Source organism: Triturus cristatus, chromosome 3_2 (genome assembly GCF_964204655.1).
Source record: "Triturus cristatus chromosome 3_2, aTriCri1.1, whole genome shotgun sequence".
Taxonomy (NCBI): domain Eukaryota; kingdom Metazoa; phylum Chordata; class Amphibia; order Caudata; family Salamandridae; genus Triturus; species Triturus cristatus.
This window is the reverse complement of record NC_140584.1, coordinates 998,238,755-998,259,253: the sequence shown is the minus strand read 5'-3', so window position 1 is coordinate 998,259,253 and position 20,499 is coordinate 998,238,755. Positions and strand designations below refer to the sequence as shown.

General features: G+C 47.3%; 1 protein-coding gene across 3 annotated transcripts in view; it reads left to right on the top strand.

Annotated features, from left to right (window-relative positions):
- The window catches only part of POR (cytochrome p450 oxidoreductase), a 624,051-nt gene that overhangs the window by 480,937 nt on the left and 122,615 nt on the right, over positions 1-20,499 (top strand). For all 3 annotated transcript variants that reach the window (XM_085649617.1, XM_085649618.1, XM_085649616.1), the window contains one exon: positions 16,766-16,884. In XM_085649617.1, the coding sequence (XP_085505743.1) occupies positions 16,766-16,884 (119 nt within the window). The remainder of the gene's footprint in view (positions 1-16,765; positions 16,885-20,499) is intronic.

Here is a 20,499-nt window from a genome sequence, read left to right as displayed (position 1 = left end):
AAATTGAAAGAAACGCGGCGATGCACTGGCGCATGGCGAACTCCAATGCCCTACTGAACAGGCACCAATACCAACATTGGGACGAAATGGGGGAACTAATCAAGCACCTCCCGAACAATACCAACAAAGAGCTTCGCATCTAGTCGAGGAAGGAAAGAATATAGCGAATTCTTGCCTTAAAACAGCCTTGGATGGAGCAGAAACATCAAGCAGGTTGATGGCAATAGGAATAACAGAAAGAAGGCAAGCCTGGCTCAGGATCTCAGGCTTCAAGCAAGAAGTCCAGAACAACATCCTGAACACCCCTTTCAACAGAGAAATGCTGTTCGGAGCACCAGTGGATGAAAAACTCACACAGCTCAAAAAGGAGAACGAAACGGCAAGATCCATGGGGGTACTGCAATTCAGAGGGATGCGTAGAGGTACCCCGACACGGAGACCTTACGTAAGGGGAGGAAACCAGCCGGGAACGTCACACCAGACATTCCAGCAGGGCCATCAAGGCGACAATCACGGACAGCAGGGGCAGCAGAAACAAAACTGGCAGTACCAGCCTCGGGGCCAGTCCTTTCACAGTAGGGGGAACGGACGAGGGCAAAGACGAAGAGGGGGAGAACAGCCCGCCTCGAAGTGACTTCGCCCGGAGAGGAGTGCTCACCCACAGGATCCCTCCGAGGGTAGAGCACAGAAGATCCAAAACGAGAGGGTTACACAGACCAAACGCCAACGAGCATGCAACACCGGTAGGCGGCAGGCTGAGACATTTCCTTCAGGAATGGCAAAACATAACAGACAAATGGATACTCAACATCATACAGTTTGGATACTGCATAGAGCTGGACAGGAAACCACCAAACAAAAAACCAAAGAGAAGGGAACACTCAGGACAGGAGCTAGTGCAACTTGTAGAGGAAGCACAAGAGCTATTCCAAAAGGAGGCCATAGAACCAGTACCATTCAAAGAAAGGAACAGGGGAGTGTACTCAAACTACTTCCTGGTACCAAAGGTGGACGAAACACTAAGACCCATCCTGTATCTACGGTTCCTAAACAAGTACATAAGGACGCAGAAATTCAAAATGAAGTCCCTACAAGAGGTACTCCCGCAAATGAGAGACGGAGACTTCATGTCCACCGTGGATCTCAAAGATGCCTACCTGCACATCCCAATGAACAGACAGCACAAACATCTGTTAAGGTTCTCCATCAACAAAGAACACTACCAATTCACAACCTTGGCATTCGGACTAAAGTCCGCACCAAGGGTTTTCACAAAATGCCTGGCGGCAGTGGCAGCGTACCTGCGGAGGGAAGGAATTCATGTGTATCCTTATCTCGACGACTGGCTAATAAAGGCAAGTTCACGCGAAAGATGCGAGGAACACGCACAACGGGTCACAAGCACACTAACGAAGCTGGGATTCTCAATACACTGGGGGAAATCCTCTATGGAACCAGAACAGGTGAAGATTTTCCTGGGGGCTCAGATCAACACCATACAGAGAACGGTGATGCCCAGCGACAAGAGAACACTGGCCATGCTGAAGGAGACGCGCCTCTACCAGAAGGGGCGAGCTCTGACAGTGAAAACAGCGAGCAAGATCATGGGGATGATGGCGTCATGCATTCACCTAGTTCCTAATGTACGCCTACACATGAGACCGTTCCAGGAATGGCTGCAACAGCAATGGTCACAAGCAAGCAGAAGTTGGGAGGATCTAGTGGTTGTAACGCATGCAGTGCAAGAAGAGATAGCATGGTGGAACAAGGAGAACATAACTATAGGGAAGCCCTTGACACCATCAAGCCCAACGGTGACCATCACCACAGACGTATCCCAGATAGGATGGGGAGCACATATGAACAAGCTCAGAGTGCGGGGTCTGTGGACTCCAGCAGATGCGGTCAGACACATCAACTACCTGGAATCGAAGACCGTATTCCTAGCCCTGAAGGCCTTCCAGAAAAAACTGTACAACCAGAAGGTGTTGATACAAACAGACAATACAACAACAATGTTCTACATCAACTAGCAGGGAGGAACACAATCAATTCCCCTATCCAACCTGGCTCAGGAGATTTGGAGATGGGCCATCCCACTCAAAATAGACCTGCTGGCAATACACCTACTAGGGAATGACAATGTGGAAGCAGACTGGCTCAGCAGGCAGACTTCAGCATCCCACGAGTGGGAGCTCAATGGAAAGGAAACGCAAAGGCTATTCAGAAGGTGGGGTACACCGACAATAGACCTGTTTGCAACCCACCAGAAAGCAAAACTTCGCATCCAGGCAACCAGAAAAACAATCCCAGGGGAATGCCCTATGGATAAGTTGGTCAAAAACATTTGCCTACGCTTTTCCACCAATACCACTGATACACAGGGTACTCAACAAGTGCAGGACCAGCAACATGACACTGATCCTAGTGGCACCACAGTGGGCAAGACAGACATGGTACTCACAAATAGTGGAGATGGCACAGGGACCACCACACAAGTTCACCAAAAGAAAAGACTTACTCTCCATGCAGAACGGAGAGGTTCTACAACCAGAGCCAGAGAGCCTCAGCCCAGCGGCATGGCTCCTGAAGACATAGAGTTTGCACACCTTAAGCTACCTCAAAGCACTATACGAGTGCTCCGGGACGCAAGGAGACCGACGACACGAAAATGCTATGGGGAAAAATGGAAGAGGTTCACACAATGGTGCAGCAAAAAGAAACTGCAAAACAAGTTGACAAAGGAATCAACAGTGCTGAGATACCTCACACACCTACTAAAGGCTAAACTATGCTCATCCTCGCTAAGGGTACACCTAGCAGCGATTGTAGCCTACACACGAGGTGAGACGGGTGAAAGTTTCTTTACATCACGAGTAGTAAAGAGATTCCTGGAAGGGGCGAAAAGGATAGCGCCACCAAAGAGGATGCCGCCGCCGGCATGGAACCTCAACATAGTCCTAACGGAACTTATGAAGGCGCCCTTTGAGCCCATCCACAAGGCCTCGCTTCAAATGCTAACAATGAAGACAGCCTTTCTGGTGGCAATAACCTCGCTGCGCAGAGTAAGCGAGCTGCAAACGCTAACACTGCAAGAGCCTTGCATCCAAATACACAAGGACAGAGTCGTAACGAGAACGGACCCACACTTCATGCCGAAGGTGGTGTCGGCATTCCATATGAACCAGTCAATACAAATACCAAGCTTCTTTCAGAACCCAGCCACAAGCGCAGAAAGGGCACTGAACACTCTAGACGCTAGAAGGGCGAGAGAACCAAGGAGCACAGGAAAACTAAGCAGTTTTTGGTGTCCTTCGCAACCAGCTTCCTGGGTAGACCAGTAACAAAAAGCACCATCGCGCGATGGATCGCACTAATGATACAATTCTGCCACAAATAGGCAGGGCAAGAACTATCGGAAGGGGCACGGGCCCACTCCACGAGAAAGAAAGGAGCAACAATTGCCTTTCTGGCGAACACACCCATCCAAGACATATGCCTGGCGGCAACATGGGCTTCATTGCATACGTTCACTAAGCACTACTGCGTGGATATACAAATGAACAAGGAAGCACAAGTAGGACAGAAGGTGCTTCAACATATATTCAACGAACAACGCTCATCTTTCACCCAGCCGCCACAAAGATGACAAACCGCTTCAAAATATATGCACAGCATAGTGAATCCAGAAAGATTCACGCTGCAAAACAAATAGTTTCTTACCTGTCGGTGTAGTTTTGCAGCTTGAAGATCTTTCTGGATTCACTAGCGAACCCACCCACCTCCGCCAGAAAGATGAGGCTGGAGAAGAAGGGGGAAAGACAGGGAATGGAGAACAAGAAGAGACTTAAAAAGAAATGTGAGAAAGGATATGATTAAGGAGGAATACTGAAAATTGCCTAGGGTTAGAAAAAAAAAAGAATCCGAAGATGGCGCCCCGAGGTGGGACTTCTGCAGGAAGCATGACGAGTTGACGACGTCACGAGAAGTACACCAAATGGTGGGACGTCGACGCCCACCTGGGCTACAAAAAAAGACAAAAGAAAGACTACGATTCCGGACCCAACCACCAGGCCGCGGAATAATGCACAGCATAGTGAATCCAGAAAGATCTTCAAGCTGCAAAACTACACCGACAGGTAAGAAACTATTCGTACCTCATGCCAGGTTACACATGCGTCCATTACAGGAGTGCTTAGTGCACCAATGGTCTTGAGCGGGGGGGTAAATGGGAAGATCTTGCGTTGGTTGGCGATCAAACTTGCCACCCTCTGCAGTGGTGAAAAACCAACATCTTATTAAAAGGACGGCCAATTCCAGCCCCAGGTCCGCAGAGAACCATAAGAACTGACACCTCCCTTACAGGGTGGGGAACGCATTCAGGAAATGTAACTGTCTAAGGACACTGGGATCCCAGTCAACAATAAAGATGTCCTCATCAGGATTGACAACATGACAACCATGTATTACCTTCAGAAACAAGTGGGAATCTCAATTCTCTCACCTCTCCCAGAACATTTGTAAATGGGCTCTCCAGTAGGAGTGGACACCGATTTTGCCTACCTCCTTAGCAGGATGTGGCAACAAGTCCACAAGTGAGAACGCCACTTGCAAGTCCTCCGGTACTACTTTCAGTTCTGGGGAGAACCAGTGACAGACCTCTTCAAATAAATCTGGCATTTGTAAAGCGAAAACTAATCACCCGTAAGGGTCTCAAGGCGTTGGGGGCCATCAGGGAGATTAAGTGATCTATTGCCTAGAATCCCATGATGCTGAGCTGAGCTGCCGCCGACAACTTTGATCGAACCGTGGGCCCCATGCTCCGGAGGCAGCTGCTCTGGCCGGTGCGCCACACTTCTCCCTTCACCACAGTTGAAAACTCCAAATGCCCAAACTTCACCTCCAGCTTCCCACACCCACAGTCAATAGGCAATGCACTATGGATGAGTTAGTCAGGGATATTTGCTAAAACTTTTCCTCCTCTTCCTCTACTTCCATTTGTTGTTCAGAAATTTCGATAGACATCTGTCACTCTCATCATAGTAGCTCCCACATGGGCATGACAGCCATGGTTAACCACCCTCCTAAACTCTCAGAGGTCCCACAAAAGGCACACCCCAACAGGCAGGACCTTCTCACTCACAGCCATGGCGGAATTAGGCACCTGGATCCCAAGTCTCTCAACCTTGCGATCAGGCACCTGAAGTCTTAGAATTTGGATCCCTTAATCTCCTACTAGAATGTATGGGCATTCTTAAAGAGGTGCACAGGCCTACTACATGTGCGTGATAAATGGAAGAAATTTGTTCATTATAAGCACTCAAAACATATTGATCCCTTAGCAGCCAAAGTACAAGACATTGTCTGCTATCTCTTTCATGTAAAGAATTCAGGTTTAGCTTTCACATCCGTTAGACTGCATCTAGGGGAGAGGATGTTGCCTTACGGCTAGAGCGGTCGACCTCGAACCTGGGGAACCGGGTTAGAGTCTCGGCAACGACGCTCAACATCCTGTGATTCTGGGCAAATCACTTAATCTCCCTGTGCCTAACAAAAATGAATGTGTCCTCATGTAACGAAACTGGTGCTCATGTAAAGCGCTCTGATACCTGATGTCTCGGGTCTAGTTCGCTCTATATAAAACTAAAAAAAAAAAAAAAAAAAAAAAAAAAAAACTAGCGACTGTAGCCGCTTATCTTCAGAACAGGCAACATGTTTCCCTATTCTGAATTCCTGTCATTGAAGCCTTTATGGCAGGTCTTAAGGGTCATTCCTTCTAGGGTCCCTCCAGCCTCAATATGGAATCTCAACATTGTATTGACAAGATTAATGGACCTTCAATTAGAACCCCTCCGCTCCTGCCACCTTCAGTTTCGAACCTCTAAGGTAACCTATGGTTGCCATCACTTCCCCTAGATGTGTCAGTGAGGTTCAGGGATAACCTTGGAAGAAACTTTTTTGCAAATACGTAAAGACAGGGTTTTGCTGCACACCAGTCCTAAGTTTCTCCCAAAGGGGGTTTCACAATTTCGCCAGAATCTAATTATTGCAATTTCCCTACAAGAGATTTAAGATCTAGGAACCTAAATTTGCTTGTTGCCCCAAGGGTGAAGAATGCCAGGAGCAGGGGGCGTTAGTTTACATACTAAGTCCCCAAATTATGGAATTCACTTTTATTTGTGCTTGGACATAATGACAAGGTTCTCAATTTCAGAAAACATCTTGTTTGTATAATCACAATGTCTTAGAAAGCTGGCAGACCACTCAGTCTTGGAAAGCCCGTCGGGTAGCCATGTGCTTAAAAAATGCTTTGAATTGAAGCTCGCCTTTTGGGCCACCACACATTGCTTCCTGCAGGTGGGAGCTATTATCTCCTTTCCTGCAAGTCATTAGCACATCTCCTCAGGAGGCTAGAAAGCTGTGTCAAGTTCAATCTCCATGTGCAAATGTTAAGGGCATAGGAGATTGAAGACAGCAAAGTGGCAAAGTTGTCCCCTGTAACTTGTTACATTAACTTCGACCTGAGAAACAATTCAGACTTAATTTAATGAGTTGTTTGATACCTTGGAGTGCCAACTTTGGTTGCACCGTTCAGGAGTTAGAACAGCTAAGGGGGTTAGCATGTAACCCTGCACTCACTAACGGGGCAACCAAGTCTTTCCGGAGTAAAAACAATAGTTTCATGTTTTTGCTGTCAGAACAGGTAATATATTCTCCACCCTGCCTTAGGACAAAGCAGGCCTGCCACAGGGGTGACTTATTTATGTTTCGGGGGCATTTGGTTTTGCCATGGCTTTTAAATGGCAAACACAAGCTGGTAGTCGAAACTGCCTTCCTAGTCTGCAATGGTGGACTGGGAGACTCATTTTACTCTTGTCACATCCTGGGTGGCGCAATCAGTTCTGCAATCTCTAGGGGGGGCTCTCTCTAACATACAGGCCTTTGGTACCATATACTAGAAACTTACAGGTATGTTAGCCTATGCCAATTTGGTATAGCCAGTATAACATGCATTTTTTGGGGTCACTGGCACTGAGGTTTGTTTAGCAGGCATAAGTATACTCTCCAAGTTGAAAAACCAGCAGCATCAGTCGAAATACCTGCAAAAAAGCATGTGCTTACACCTCCGATGCAGGGGGTTGATATATAGCTGCCTATGATGAGGATACAGCTGAGGCCTCAGACCTCACTGTAGCTCTGCAGTGTTGGGATGCTGCAGTGTTGATTTGGCCCCCACATAGCTCCTTCACAGTCGCTCTCCTTCGTAGCAGTGCCTTCCCCCTTACAATGGCACTTCCAGCTTTCCTCAGCAGTTGGTCATCTTTTTCCCACAAAGCAGCATCCAGTCCTCTCTTCCTGGTAGTTGTTACATTCCCAGGCTACTGGACAAGGGAGGTTTGCTGTAAATACCCTGACCGTAGTGCTTTATAGATTCTCCCACTCTTCACTTCTGTGGGATACCAGAATTCTTGTCTGGAAATCTTGGTACTCCTTCTGGAAATTTCCAACCTCTTTATATATGCAAGTTGTACATTTCTGTGACCAGCTATGGGCAGTTCAGTACTTTTTGTTATTTTAAAACCCTAGTCTTTGTTTAAAATGTTAGCAAGAAGGTGGTGTAGAGCAGGGGATCTCCAGGCTGGGAAAAACCCAAAAGAAGAGCACGTTGCTGTCCCATCTCTGTCTAAAGGATGAGTCTGAATATTGCACTGGAGTGGATAGTTAGCCATCTGCCGACTAAAGGGTGGTGGACCAAGGAACTCACCAGGTGGGTACAAGCTGAATGTGGAGTGAGGAAACCCAGCAAACTGACATTGAGCAGGTTGAGTAAGAGATGGGAAGGGGTGCAGTTATGTATTATACAAATGTAATGATGCTTATGATGCAACCTTTGATCCCACATCCTGTATTTAAATGTGAGTTCTTCCATGGATGGGGGAAGGTGGGTCAAGCCGAGGAATAGTTATTGTTGTAAAATATCGTTCAAGAAATAAAAATAAAAAATGTAAAAAGAGGATGGGACAGCCATTCTTTTCTCATCATTTATGAATTTTAATAAAGCCTGGTTTCTTTTTAATTCCATATTGGTTGTCTGGATTTTTTAACTCTGGCCTTTGAGGCAGCTTTAGCTCTTTTTCCAGATTGTTTTCATAGAAATCGTAAAGGATCTACATACAAATAGGAGCTTTTGGTTCGTAGGCTTCATCTAGTGGTCTTTTAAAATTTAATTCAGTCGTTTCCTCCCACCACAGCATGGGGCAATGGGTCACCCCACATTACCTACTGGCTTCCTTCTCTCTTAGTGACTGCACAAAGCTTGTGCACATTGTACACATTCACTTAACAATAGTTCCGTTCTCTTCATTTATAAAGTGCCCTTAAAGTGTGCTTTTTAAATTGTAAATTTGATAGTGACTTCTAGCCGCAGATTCGATTCCTTACCTGTGAATTTTCCGCAGGCATCCGACTGGATCCTGAATTATTTTCTTGACCAGTAACCCTGCACGCTGGTAGGTGGCATCTTTCAGCTCTGCCTGGTGTCTTCCGCACCGAAAGTGACGTTCGCAGAGCCTATATAAGCTCCACCCATGTGCACTGACATCAACTCTTTTCTTTTAACGCCTGTCAGCGCAGATCCAGGAAGCGCTACCTCTTAGTCACTTTTTGACTAAGCATTTTTCGACTTTTTGTCAGTCGTTTGAGGTCTACGTCCTCGTGTGGCTGGTATTTCATATAAAAGGTTTGGCTTCAAGCCCTGCAGTGCCTGTCACCAACCGATGTCAGTGACTGACCAAGCATTTTTTGGTGCTTCGAATGGGACCATGACCCAAAGGTCTGTCCCAACTGCCATGCCATAAACCTAAAGGCTTTGAGGGAGTGTTCCTCAAGCTTCTAACAGCTTGATGCTGCTATGATCAGAGTCCTGGTTGAGGGAAAGGTCCCAGGAGCTGGTGCAGAGTTCCTGGTCATCGTATCTCATCCAAATCATCGAGCCACTCCGGTAAGTCCTGCCCCCTCAAAAAGGCTTCTCAAGACCCGGCTACATTGCTGAGCCAGCACCTGGGCCGACTGCTCACCTCCCTGATTTTCTGGAGCTGGAGCGACCCCTGCCCAATTAAGAGTTTTATGAGGCCGTGCACCTCGTATTTGGGCGGCCTGTTTCCTTCGGCGCGCCTTTGGGCCCTGCAGGTTTAGCAGGGGCCTCTACTGGATTCACGCCGGCAGCTCCGGCATCAGTCAGGCCCCAAGGATCTGGATCTGTGCTAGACATGCCACCTCGACCTTCCCAAGGCTGACTCACCTGGCACAACCTCTGCCCACCGGTAGCGCCATCCCCATTCACATCCACATCCACAACACAGAGCCAGAGGGGTGTTGTCCACGTCGATTCTGGCCCCAACTGGAGCCATACCTTCCAGTCAGGGCCAGAATCCTATTCCTATGGGCTAGGACTTGGGGAGGAATGAGAGGAGTCGCTGGACCCTGAACAATGCCAGCCTTCTATAGAACAACTGGACTGGTGTGAGGATCTTGGTGTAGCCAGTGGTCTGGTTACTTCTCCAGGTACTGGCATGCTTTCTCTCCCTACCGTGGCTATGGAAGCGGGAGCTTCATTTGCAATGGTGGTGCAGAGGGCGGCTGAGATCCTGGACCTTAGTTTGCCCTCCGTGGCAGTCAAGACTAACGTCTTGATAGAAGTGCTTCAGCTGGGAGTGTTCCTTCAGAACTGCTTCTCCCTTTCAATGAGGCACTTACTGGCATCCTGCTTGGGACTTGGTCCAAGCCCAAAACGGGGGCTTCTGTGAACAGCATGATTGCCTGCTACCACCACCATGCTCCATGGGACCCAAACCTCTTTGTCCAGCACCCCACTCCGGAGAGCCGGGTGCTCCAGGACCCCACATCCCACGTAATTCCTGGTGCGTTCCCAACCGCCCAGCCCCAACGAGCATCCAAGAGGCTGGACTCCTTAGGCAAGAAAATATTTTCTTCCACCAGCCTGGCATTGCGGTCGGTGAACAACGCATGCTCTTTTTTGGGCCGCTTTACCCACGCCCTGTGAGATACAGTTGCCCAGGTGCTACCAACGGTTCCCAATGCCCAGGTCATGCTCTTCCAGGTTATTGCTGATGGGAGGGATGAAGCAAAGTTGACCATTTGATGTGGACTAGACACACCCGACTCACTGGGCCGAACAGATTCATCGATGGACATGCAACGCCACCCCTGATTGAGAACTCCTAGCTTTTCTGGGGATGTCCAGTAATCACTCATTGACATGCTCTTTGATGGTTTTCATCTCTTCGGAGATCAGGCAGATTCAGCTCTGGAGTGCTTTAAGGACAGTCAGGCTACAGCCAGGTCTTTGGGCCAATCTATGGCCCATCCTCACCTTATAACTGTATTGCGCTCCATTCATGGCCATTGAAGGGGGGAGCGTGTTACCCCTTCAGCAACTGCAGCCTCCAAACCTTCCTAGTCCGCCCATTTACCATCCTGGGTGCCCAGTGGACAGCAGGATTCCCCATCACCTGCCCTGCTGGCAGTCCATAACATCGTAAATATGGGTTTTGCAGAGTGTCCAAAGAGGCTAAACCCTCTCCTTCGAGACTACCCCTACTTCTTTACCATCTACATATGACAGGCTGACGGAGGACCACTTATCTCTTTTCCTCCAGCAAATGACAGCTCTTTTGTTCAAAGGAGCAATAGAGAGAGTGCAGACCCTAGAAGTAGGTTGTGGTTGTTATTCCCGGTAGTTTCTGGTACCCAAGAAGGACGGACGTCCTTGTCTCATCCTCGACCTGCGCTTTCTTAATTTCTTCCTCTAGGAGAAATTCACAGTAATCACTCTTGCTCAGGTCCTGTCTTCCCTGGAGACTGGATGGTAGCTTTGGACTTGCAGGATGCATACTTACACATTCCTATCCTGCCTGCCCGCAGGCATTGCCTGCGGTTCACTGGGGCCCACAAGCATTTTCAGTTTGCTGTGCTCTCTTGGCTTCACCAAGGTGGTGGCGATGGTTGAAGCTCATCTGTGGAGATCAGGAGTGGCAATCTTCCCCTTTCTGGACAGCTGGCTGTTTGAGGCGGGCTTGCCCCAGGCTGTTGTCTCCCACCTCCAGACTATGGCGGACCTCCTGCATTCGTGGGGTACACTATCAACTTGCTGAATTCACACCAGACTCCCTCTCAGACGCTTTCTTTCATCTGAGCTGTTCTGGCCACGGTGCAGTTTCAGGCCTATCCTCCTGAATGGCGCATCCAGAATAATCAGGCTATGCTACCGATGTTTTCACACATACCGTTCACGTATGCGCGCTCTGCAGTGGGACCTGAAGTTCCAGTGGGCGCAACATTAAGGGAATCTCTCCGACAGGGTTCAGATCTCGGAGGGAACTCTGAAAGACCTGCGGTGGTGGTTAACAAACTGTGATTGGGTCAGTGGCAGACCCTTCCCCAACCATATCTCACAGTAGAGACAGATGCCTTACTCCAGGGATGAGGCAGCCATCTGGGGGAGGTGGAAATCAGAGGTCTCTGGCGAAATCAGGACTCCACATCAACCTGTTGGAGCTCCGAGCAATCCGGTTGGGATTAAAAGCCTTACTACCTTCCATCCAGGGAAGGCTGCTACAGGAGTTCACAGACAACACTACCGACATGTGGTACTGCAACAAACAGGGCAGAGTGGGGTCGTGGAACCTTTGTCAAGCGGCCCAGTGTCTCTGGGCATGGCTGGAAGAGCAGGGCATATCCATGGTGGTTCAACATCTGGAGGGTTCTCTGAATGCTAGAGTGGATGAACTCAGCCTACCAGATCAGGAAAGACATCTCTATCCGGGGGTGGGGGGGGTGCAAAGTCTCTCAGCAGTTGGGAGATCTTTAGTTAGATCTGATTGCCACTGACCAGAATGCGAAATGTCAGCAGTTCTGCACGCTGGAGTTTCCATGGTGGCTCTCGCTTTTTGTCTCAAGTGGAGCGTCAGCTTCCTGTATGCCTTTCCACCAATACCACTCCTGCTAGAGATCTCAAGAAGATCAAGCAAGACCGGGCCCAAGTAATCCTTGTGTCTCTGGACTGGGTATTGAGTCTGTTATCTCAAGCTATTTAGTATGGCTATGGTCCCTCGGTCAGGCTGCCTCTTCGGTAGGATTTTGTGTCGCAGCAGCAGTGGAGGGTTCCCACCCGAACCAGTCAGTGCTCTGCCACCTTCGATGGGGATTGTGCAGCGATAGTTGCCAACTTTCAATCCTCAGCCTGAAGTCTGTGATGTTGGCTTGGCAGCCATGTGTCCCTTGAACAAGACAGTTTACGCCTGCTGTTAGACAATTTGTTGCATGGTGTACAAAAAGCTAATTGATCCCCTTTCTACTCTCCCCTTTCTTAGGTTCTCCTATTCATCCTCTTCCTTACCCAGCAGGGTTCTGCTCTGGTCCCTCTGAAGGGCTATCTCTCCACCATTTCCGCTTTTCTGCGGCTACCTGATCAGCCATCTCTCTTCAACTCCCCTATTGTACATAGGTTTCTAAAACATTTACAACACTTGCTTCCCCTTTCACCATTTGTTATGCCTCAGTGGGACCTCAGTCTCCTCCTCACTTTTATTAGCTGAGCTCTCCTTTAGCCTCTACACAATTGTTCCCTCTGGCTCCTTACCATTAAGTGGCCTTCCTGGTTGCAATAACATCTGCCTGGAGGCTCAGTGAGCTTCAGGCCTAGTCATCCAATCCTCCTTACCTCACCATTTATCCTGACAAACTGGTGTTTCGCGCAAGGACCTCCTTACTTCCCAAAGTGGTCACTCTAATTTTTTGTGCCAGTCAATCACCTTGCCTACTTTTCCACTCCTTCACATCCCTCCAAAGAAGAGGAGCAGCTTCACCATCTGGACCCAAAAAGAGTGTTAACGTTCTACCTTGACCCCGCACACAAGAGTTACGAGTGGACGACTAACTCTTCATGGAGTGCTGGCTGGTATATCGGTAAACTGGTCCAAATCGGTGGTCTTTCCATTGACGGAGAACACCCCGAGGATGACATCGGAATACCCCTTACGGTGGGAAACAGATGCTGTTAAGTATCTGGGCATCTGGGTGAGTCGCGTGCCTCAGGACATTTGGACTCTGAACTTTGGGAGGGCTGTCATGTGGCTGGAGGAGAGGCTAAAGTTATGGGTGAGGCTACCTCTATCCCTAACGGACAGGATAGCCTTGGTTAAAATGGTTGTACTACCTAAATTTTTATATTTATTTGCGAACATACCGGTTCCTTTGACGTCACATTTTTTTGCAACGCTGCGATCGCATCTACTCGCGCTGGTGTGGGCTGGTGGCCAGGCACGAGCATCCTGGGATGTGCTGACTTTGCCGTTATCACAGGGTGGGCTGGGAGCGCCAGATATACGCTTATATGCCCTGTGTGCACAAGCCCAATTTTTGCACTTTTGGGTGCATCCGACACCTTTCCAGCCGCATGTCGCTGTTGAGCAGGACACTGTGGCGCCATTCTCGCTGAGAGTGGCCATCTGTGCAAAGGCACGCCACCCCCGGGGAGATGTGGACACTGCGGAGATGCTGCGCTGGGTCTGGGTGGAACTTAGGCGCAGGGCGGGAGTGCAGCTTCTGTATGCCCCGTCTCTGTCCCTGGCGGGTAACCCGCTGTTGCCTTGTATCGGAGACGGAATTAGCCTGCCCCTGCTGCGGAGGATGCACCTACATACGTTCGCAGATTTATTTCCGGATAATCACTTCATGCAGCCGCCGGTGGCAGCGGAGGGGCAAGCGGTGCATTTTTCTGAATTGTTTTTATACCACAAGCTGCGGGAGGCCTGCCGGGCGTTGAGTGAGTGCTTCCCGGCGGCCCCCCCCAGTGTTCCAGGCACTGGAGGGCATGGTGGGGTCCCCGTCTCCCCGGAGATTGGTCACTAGACTTCATAAGTCAATGCAGAGTGCGGCGCCGGCGGTTCGACCTCAGTCCCTTCAGCACTGGAATGAGGAGCTCGGCTCTCCCCTATCGGAAGAACAGTGGACCTTCTGCTGTGGGCAGCTAGCTGAGCTCTCCCCGAATTATAAACTGAGGCTTATACATTTTAAGTATTTGCATAGAATTTATAGAACACTGATCGCTTTACATAGAATGGGCATAAGGGAGGATGTCGGATGTTGGAGATGCGGGGGCAAACCTGCCTCTTTCTTGCACGTGGCGTGGTCCTGCCCCAATCTTGCGGAATTTTGGTCCCAGGTGTTCACTCTGGTCAATCAGATATTAGGTCGAACTGATGCCCCATCCCCTGAGCTGGGGGTATTGGGCTATGTAAAGAACACGCCACCTAAAACACGTAAACTACATGCTTTGCTCCTCCTATTTGTTAAACGGCGGGTGGCGATACACTGGGGTAGAAGCCGGGTGCCCTCGGTGAAGGGATGGTTGGCAGACGTGACTTATGGCCATGGGCAGTTGAGCGCATTTTGGGACTTGCTGCCGTCGGCCTCCTGCCCACGAGACATCTGGGAACCCTTTGTGCGGTGGGCTCAGGAGAGACGAGAGGTGGAGAATGAGAGGGCTGCATTGGATGAGTGAGGATGGGAAGTTGGGCATGTGCTCCGTAGGCGTGGGAGGAGAGGGGGTGGGTGGGCTCGCCTAGGAACTGCAGAGAGAGAGTCTGGGCGGTTACTTTGATTGATCGTCGCCCCAGTGGAACTTAAGGGACCCAGGCATGCTTAAACATTTTACTAGGTGGACACATTGGCCGATCCGGTCTGGCCCTACACTGAGGGGTCTATTAAGTGAGTGTCTATCATGATGACAGGAAAACCCACAGATATGGATGTATATGTGCGACTGCATTGGCATGTACCACAAATGTAACGAAGATATAATATTGCTGGCTTGTTTTGTTGGCTACAGTATGTAGCTTTGTGTTATTTCCAATAAAACTCTTAATAAAAAAAAAACTCTTCATGGAGTATGTCGAAGCAAAGAAGGGCTGGCCATACAGAAAAGGACCATCTCATAATGGATTTTACTTTGTATTTAAATTGGTACACATTATCTAAAAAGCAACCCACTGAGGATTTTCGTGCTAATTCCACCAGAGCTAAAGCTGCAACAACTGTGGTAGATAGTGGAGTTCCGGTCCTGGACACCTGCCAGGCAGCAATGTGGTCATCTCTACATGCGTTTATCAAACACTACTGTCTGGACAGTACGGTCCGTAGGGATGGTCACTTTGTCCGTTCGGTCCTGCAGGACTTCCTTGTGTGAAATTAGTCCACAGACCCAACTCTGAGGAGGTACTGCTGGGGTATCTGCTTAAAGGTAATGAATCTGCGACTAGACGTCTCTATCACATGAACAAGTTATTTAAAGTTTGGTAAAGCCTTGTCTGCTAGAGACTGTATCTAGCTGTAGATTCCTAATCGACTCACCCATCCTCCCCTCCCTGCAAACGGAGTTCTAGGGACAGGGCCGTCCTCTTTCAAGGGCCCTAGTTTTCTACACCAGTAGTCCATGTTCTTCTCGGCTCCGCACAGGTGTGGAAAGTCACGAAATATTACTGACTTCACGTGCTTGGGTGGTGCCTATATAGGCACCTTGAACATCGCTTCCTGTGCGTACACCTCCACGTGGAGCCCAACAATGCCAATTGCTGGCACACGGTAATGCTTAAGAAAAAAATTCCGGATCCTGTCTGCCGGCCGGGGATAATTCAAAGGTAAGTAATCTGTGGCTATATAGTCTCTACCAGATAAGGCATTACCGGAAGGTAAGTAACTTGTTCTTTTGCGTATTAGCTTTAAAAAAACTGCCTTTTATTTTGCTTGCACTTCAGGTGCCCAATTAGATGGTGATTTATTTCCTGTCTTATTACTAAAGCTGCTGTATTGTAGCCGGCTGCAGTTTGAGTAGTTCGGTGGGTAATAATAAAATGAATGGCATAACTAAAAGGATAGTAGTTTTTTTTGCTATTGAAACATCACGTTAGTGAATGATTTTTAAATGTAGCACTTTAATGCAGTCCTGTGAACACAATTATGTGGTGGTCTTTTCTACTTTTTTATTTTTGAAAAATAAATAAAAAGAATTTAAAAAATGAACCATTGGACGAGCATAAAAAGGCCACATCCGTTGGCTTTGTCAGTCCTTGTTTTAACGTGTGTTAGTTTAAGGATAAAGATGATTAAAAAAGAGCTCAAGCTCTGCCTATGAATAAGCATATACACATAAATAAAGTTTTTGTGGCAATATAAATGCTTTCCTGTTTTAAATAAGATGTGTAATTTCTGTTGACCTAGTACTTTGAAGTGATACTTCCGTGTTCCGTCCATATTTAGTTAGATCAGCCTTTAAAGAGTCAGAAGAAATAAAGCTTTTCCTATTCATACCCACTGATTTCTACAGGATTATATAAAAGAAACCTCAACATTTTGCAGGAGATTGAAAAATCTCAATGACAAAGGAAAAGTAATTCTTGTTATTTTAAACCTTTGCCTATATTTGTAGTAGTGTGAATTCGGAGATGCAGTATGAAATGGCTTCCCTTAAATGTATCAAGAAAAAGTTATTTGTCTTATCTATATGTCAAATCTATTGATGCAAGCTCTTCAAGAAGACTTTCTTGGAGCTGGTATTTATAATGTATTGTTGGGGTAATTTTTGCCCGTGTGCTTATAGAGCAGAGTCTTGAACTTGACATGAAGTAGAATTGCATGACTGCAGAGTAACGCTACCTTTTTATTTTTCTTTGATTATTCTCCTAAGATACGAATCTGGAGACCATGTAGCTGTATATCCTTCCAACGATGCAGCGCTAGTAAATAAGTTGGGTGAAATTCTGGGAGCAGACCTTGACACTGTCCTATCCTTGAACAACTTGGACGGTGAGAGCTTTGCTGTAATGCTGAAACTGAAATGTTGTGGGCAAGTGTTGATTTGCAGCATTGACACTTGTACTTGATTAACTTGCCGTAAGCCATGTTTTACTTATTGATAAAATTAAACCACACTGACCTAGTCAACTGGGACTGCAAATGTTTTACTTGCTACCTCTATATGGTAATCTTGCAGGTTAGTATCAGTGCCTAGAGAATGTCCCAGAGATTAGAGAGATTCCTAAAAGTTGGAACCCTTCTGTTGTCCATATCTGGACTACCTGTTTAATGAATACTTCTATTTAAAAAATGTTTGTTTGCCTATTTTCTTTTATTTGTAGCAGACTAATTGTCATCTAGATGCAAGCATTAAATGAACAAGATTACTGGAAGCTGTTAGTGTGAAAAAGTACACAAGAGCCCTTCTGAATGACTTGGTTGGTCGATTGTTAAAGACCTTAGAGCCCATCATCATAATTGACATTGGAGCGTGCTTTCTAGTTTAACAGATCGCTAGTGGCAAGATTGTGATTGCATAAAAAAAAAACTGGAGTTTATACTCAGCAAGTGTTCAAAGGGTATTTGGGTCCAGTTTTTGCCTAGCCTTTAATTTCAATCAGAATCGTTCTATTTCCAAATGCTCACGGAAATGGGAAAAACCCCTAACCCATTTGTTTTTGGGGAGTTATGAAAGTAATCCTGAGCAAGTGGTAATGTAATATTCACGTATTTTGTTTAAGTGTGGGTATTAAAGCTGCCAATGTGGTAGCCCTACATAAAAGACATTTCCATAGACTATGGAGGAGCTCACCTGAAACAAAGTACTAAAGCATGGATCATTTTGAGTATTAAAAGCAGAGTTTGAATAAGCTTGCATATTTTTAATTCCAGGACCATCAAGGAATTCAGGGATATCCAGATTGAGATCTGTGTCCCTCAAGAGACCTAGTCATAACTCTGCTGTTAAGCGTTGTTTTTCAAAGGAGAGGCTTAGAGGAATGAAACTTCACTGCGTATGCTTTGCATTCTAGCACCCTATAACTGTGGGTATAGTTCTGTTTTAGGAAATTAACAATAAATGAAAGCAAATGAAACGGAAAACAATTGGTTAGGGAACCTATTGAAGAGTTTGTTGTAGTAGTGCATCAATTTTGGGGCATCAGGTTTAATTCATGAAGAGCATATTAAAATGTCCAATGTTAATGAATAGAAGACAGATGCTCTAATATATTTATTGCTACTGAGGTCACTTATATGACTTTTTCTGAAACTAATGTTCGTTTGCCACAGTACTGATCCTTCATTTCCATCTCAATCCTCTTAGCTTGCTGAAACTAATTTGAGAGCATTTTGAGGTAAAGTCTTATGAAAATGTGCATATTTTCTGATAGATACTTCCAACTGCAGATTCCTCGCCTTTTGAATTTTCCCTATGCATCAGACAGGATCAGGAAACCCTTCAGCGGTATCTCTGCACGCTGGTCATGCGGATCTGTGCCAATGTCATAACCCTATGAAAGTGACGCGTGGAACCGCATTTAGGCACCACTTGCGCTTACTGATGTTTGTTCCTTTCTTTCCAAGCCACTTGATGCAGATCTGGAGCTACCTCTTGTCTCTTCTCAAAACACTTAACCTTTTCAAATTGATAAAAATGCAGTGTGCGGGGTAAAATGTCACCTCCCAAGTCTACAGGGTTTAAACCTTGTAAGGACTGTCACAAACAAATTTCCTGTGATAGATCCTCATCAGGTTTGCCTGGGATCAGAACATGACTCGAAAGCCTGCAGGGACATTAAGGTGAAGCTCTCTGCAGCCAAAAGACTCCATATCGTGACCAGTTGAAGGGAAGGTCCAGTGTCTGTTCATCGTTGAGATCAAAGTCCAGGTAAGTTGAAATCCAAGTGGTCCCCTACCTGCACATCATGAATTCCACACCAGGTGCAAGCGTGTCAACGTGCCTCTCAGACTCACTCCCGAAGCCATTCCCTTTGCAGTCGTTTGTGACCCATGTCCCAAGACAACAAGAATTTTCCAAGCCAGCAATTTGCAAATCGAACAATTCTGGGAAGTCATGCTGTGACTACCTCTGTCACACTACCGGCTTCCTCTTGCACACCATCAGTCTCCAAGGAAATGCAAGGATGCCCACCTGTGACTCCGCTGATGGGTCCGTCCTTGCTGCCAGCTGGACACCAGCTTTGTTGCCGACTCGGATCCTGGCGCCATGACCCTCACCAGACTATGGAGTACCAGTGATAAAGTGAACCCTGGCACTGCTCTGACCTTGATTGATGCAGCACAAACAAATGATGGAGGGAATGCTGAACGTATCAAACATTCACCCCCAGTCAAAATATCTGGGTTAAATCCATTGTTCTTTTGCTCACCATGCAACCTCAGTTTGGACCCAGCCCTGTGCAAATCAGTCTTGACTCTGCTCCTCATGGGAACAGTCCAGCTCGAACTGCCAACCCAGGTCCTCCATGGACCGGAAACAAGCTTGATTAAGGCTGCGCCATTGTCCTCTTGGGCAACCCAACCAACTCCAAAAAACTGCCCTTGCCTCAAAGAGGACTTAAATTCTGCATACTTAATGTGGAACGGATTCTGGCAATAATGCTGGAGATAAATACCATATACAGATGACAATTGATATGAGGACCTTCAGGAGGCCAGTGGATTGGACACTTCACCTGACACTGTGTTTGTTTCGCTACCAGGCCTGACATGGAAGAAAACGATTCCTTCTCAGTGTTCACTGAAGTTCTTCACCTCAAGTTACCAACTACAGAGGTGAAGACTAATGTCCTTATTGAGGTGCTGCCACTTGGTCAAATAAATACTGCGCTCTTGCTCAGGGCTTGGGCAACCTCTCGTTCTGTGCCTCCAATGAACAGACAGATAGCACAATGCCACCATCCAGTCCCAGGTGATCCAGAAATTGAGTCATCACCCCATGACCGAGCACCTAGTGGTGCACATATCAAAAATCAAAAGCAACCCATATGCATTACCCACCGCACCACCGGACAGGGAATCGGAGCACATTGAAATTTTCAGGAAGCACATGTTTTCCTCAACAGGTTTTCTACTACATTCTGTTAATGCCTGCTGCTTCTCGGATTGTTCTACCCACACACTTTGGGACTTCATCACGCAAGACTTACCTGGTGTCCCAGACAACTTGGTGCATGCTTTCACCAAGCTATCCAGGATGGCCACAATGTGACATAATTTACCATTGGCTGTGGATTAGACATCACAGATTGCTTTGGCTGGCCTAATGGCATCCGCGTGGCTGTCAGAAGTCATGCCTGGATGAGGTTCACGGGCATCTCCTGCGCTGTTCAGTCTACCCTAATGGGCATGCCCTCTGATGACTTTTGCCTTTTTGGTGAGGAGGCAGATTCCGCCCAATCATTTTAAGAATAGTAGGGCCAAGGCACGCTTCTTCAGGCTGCCTGCCACACCTCGCCAGATGCACCCACATTTTTGCTCTTTTCATGGCTTCCAGCAATGCTACCAAGATCAGCCTGGACAGAAAACCCAACAGTCTTTTTGTGACCAAGTTGTGGTACCCACAGACCACATGGATATCAGAGTGCAGCACAATCTTCTGCC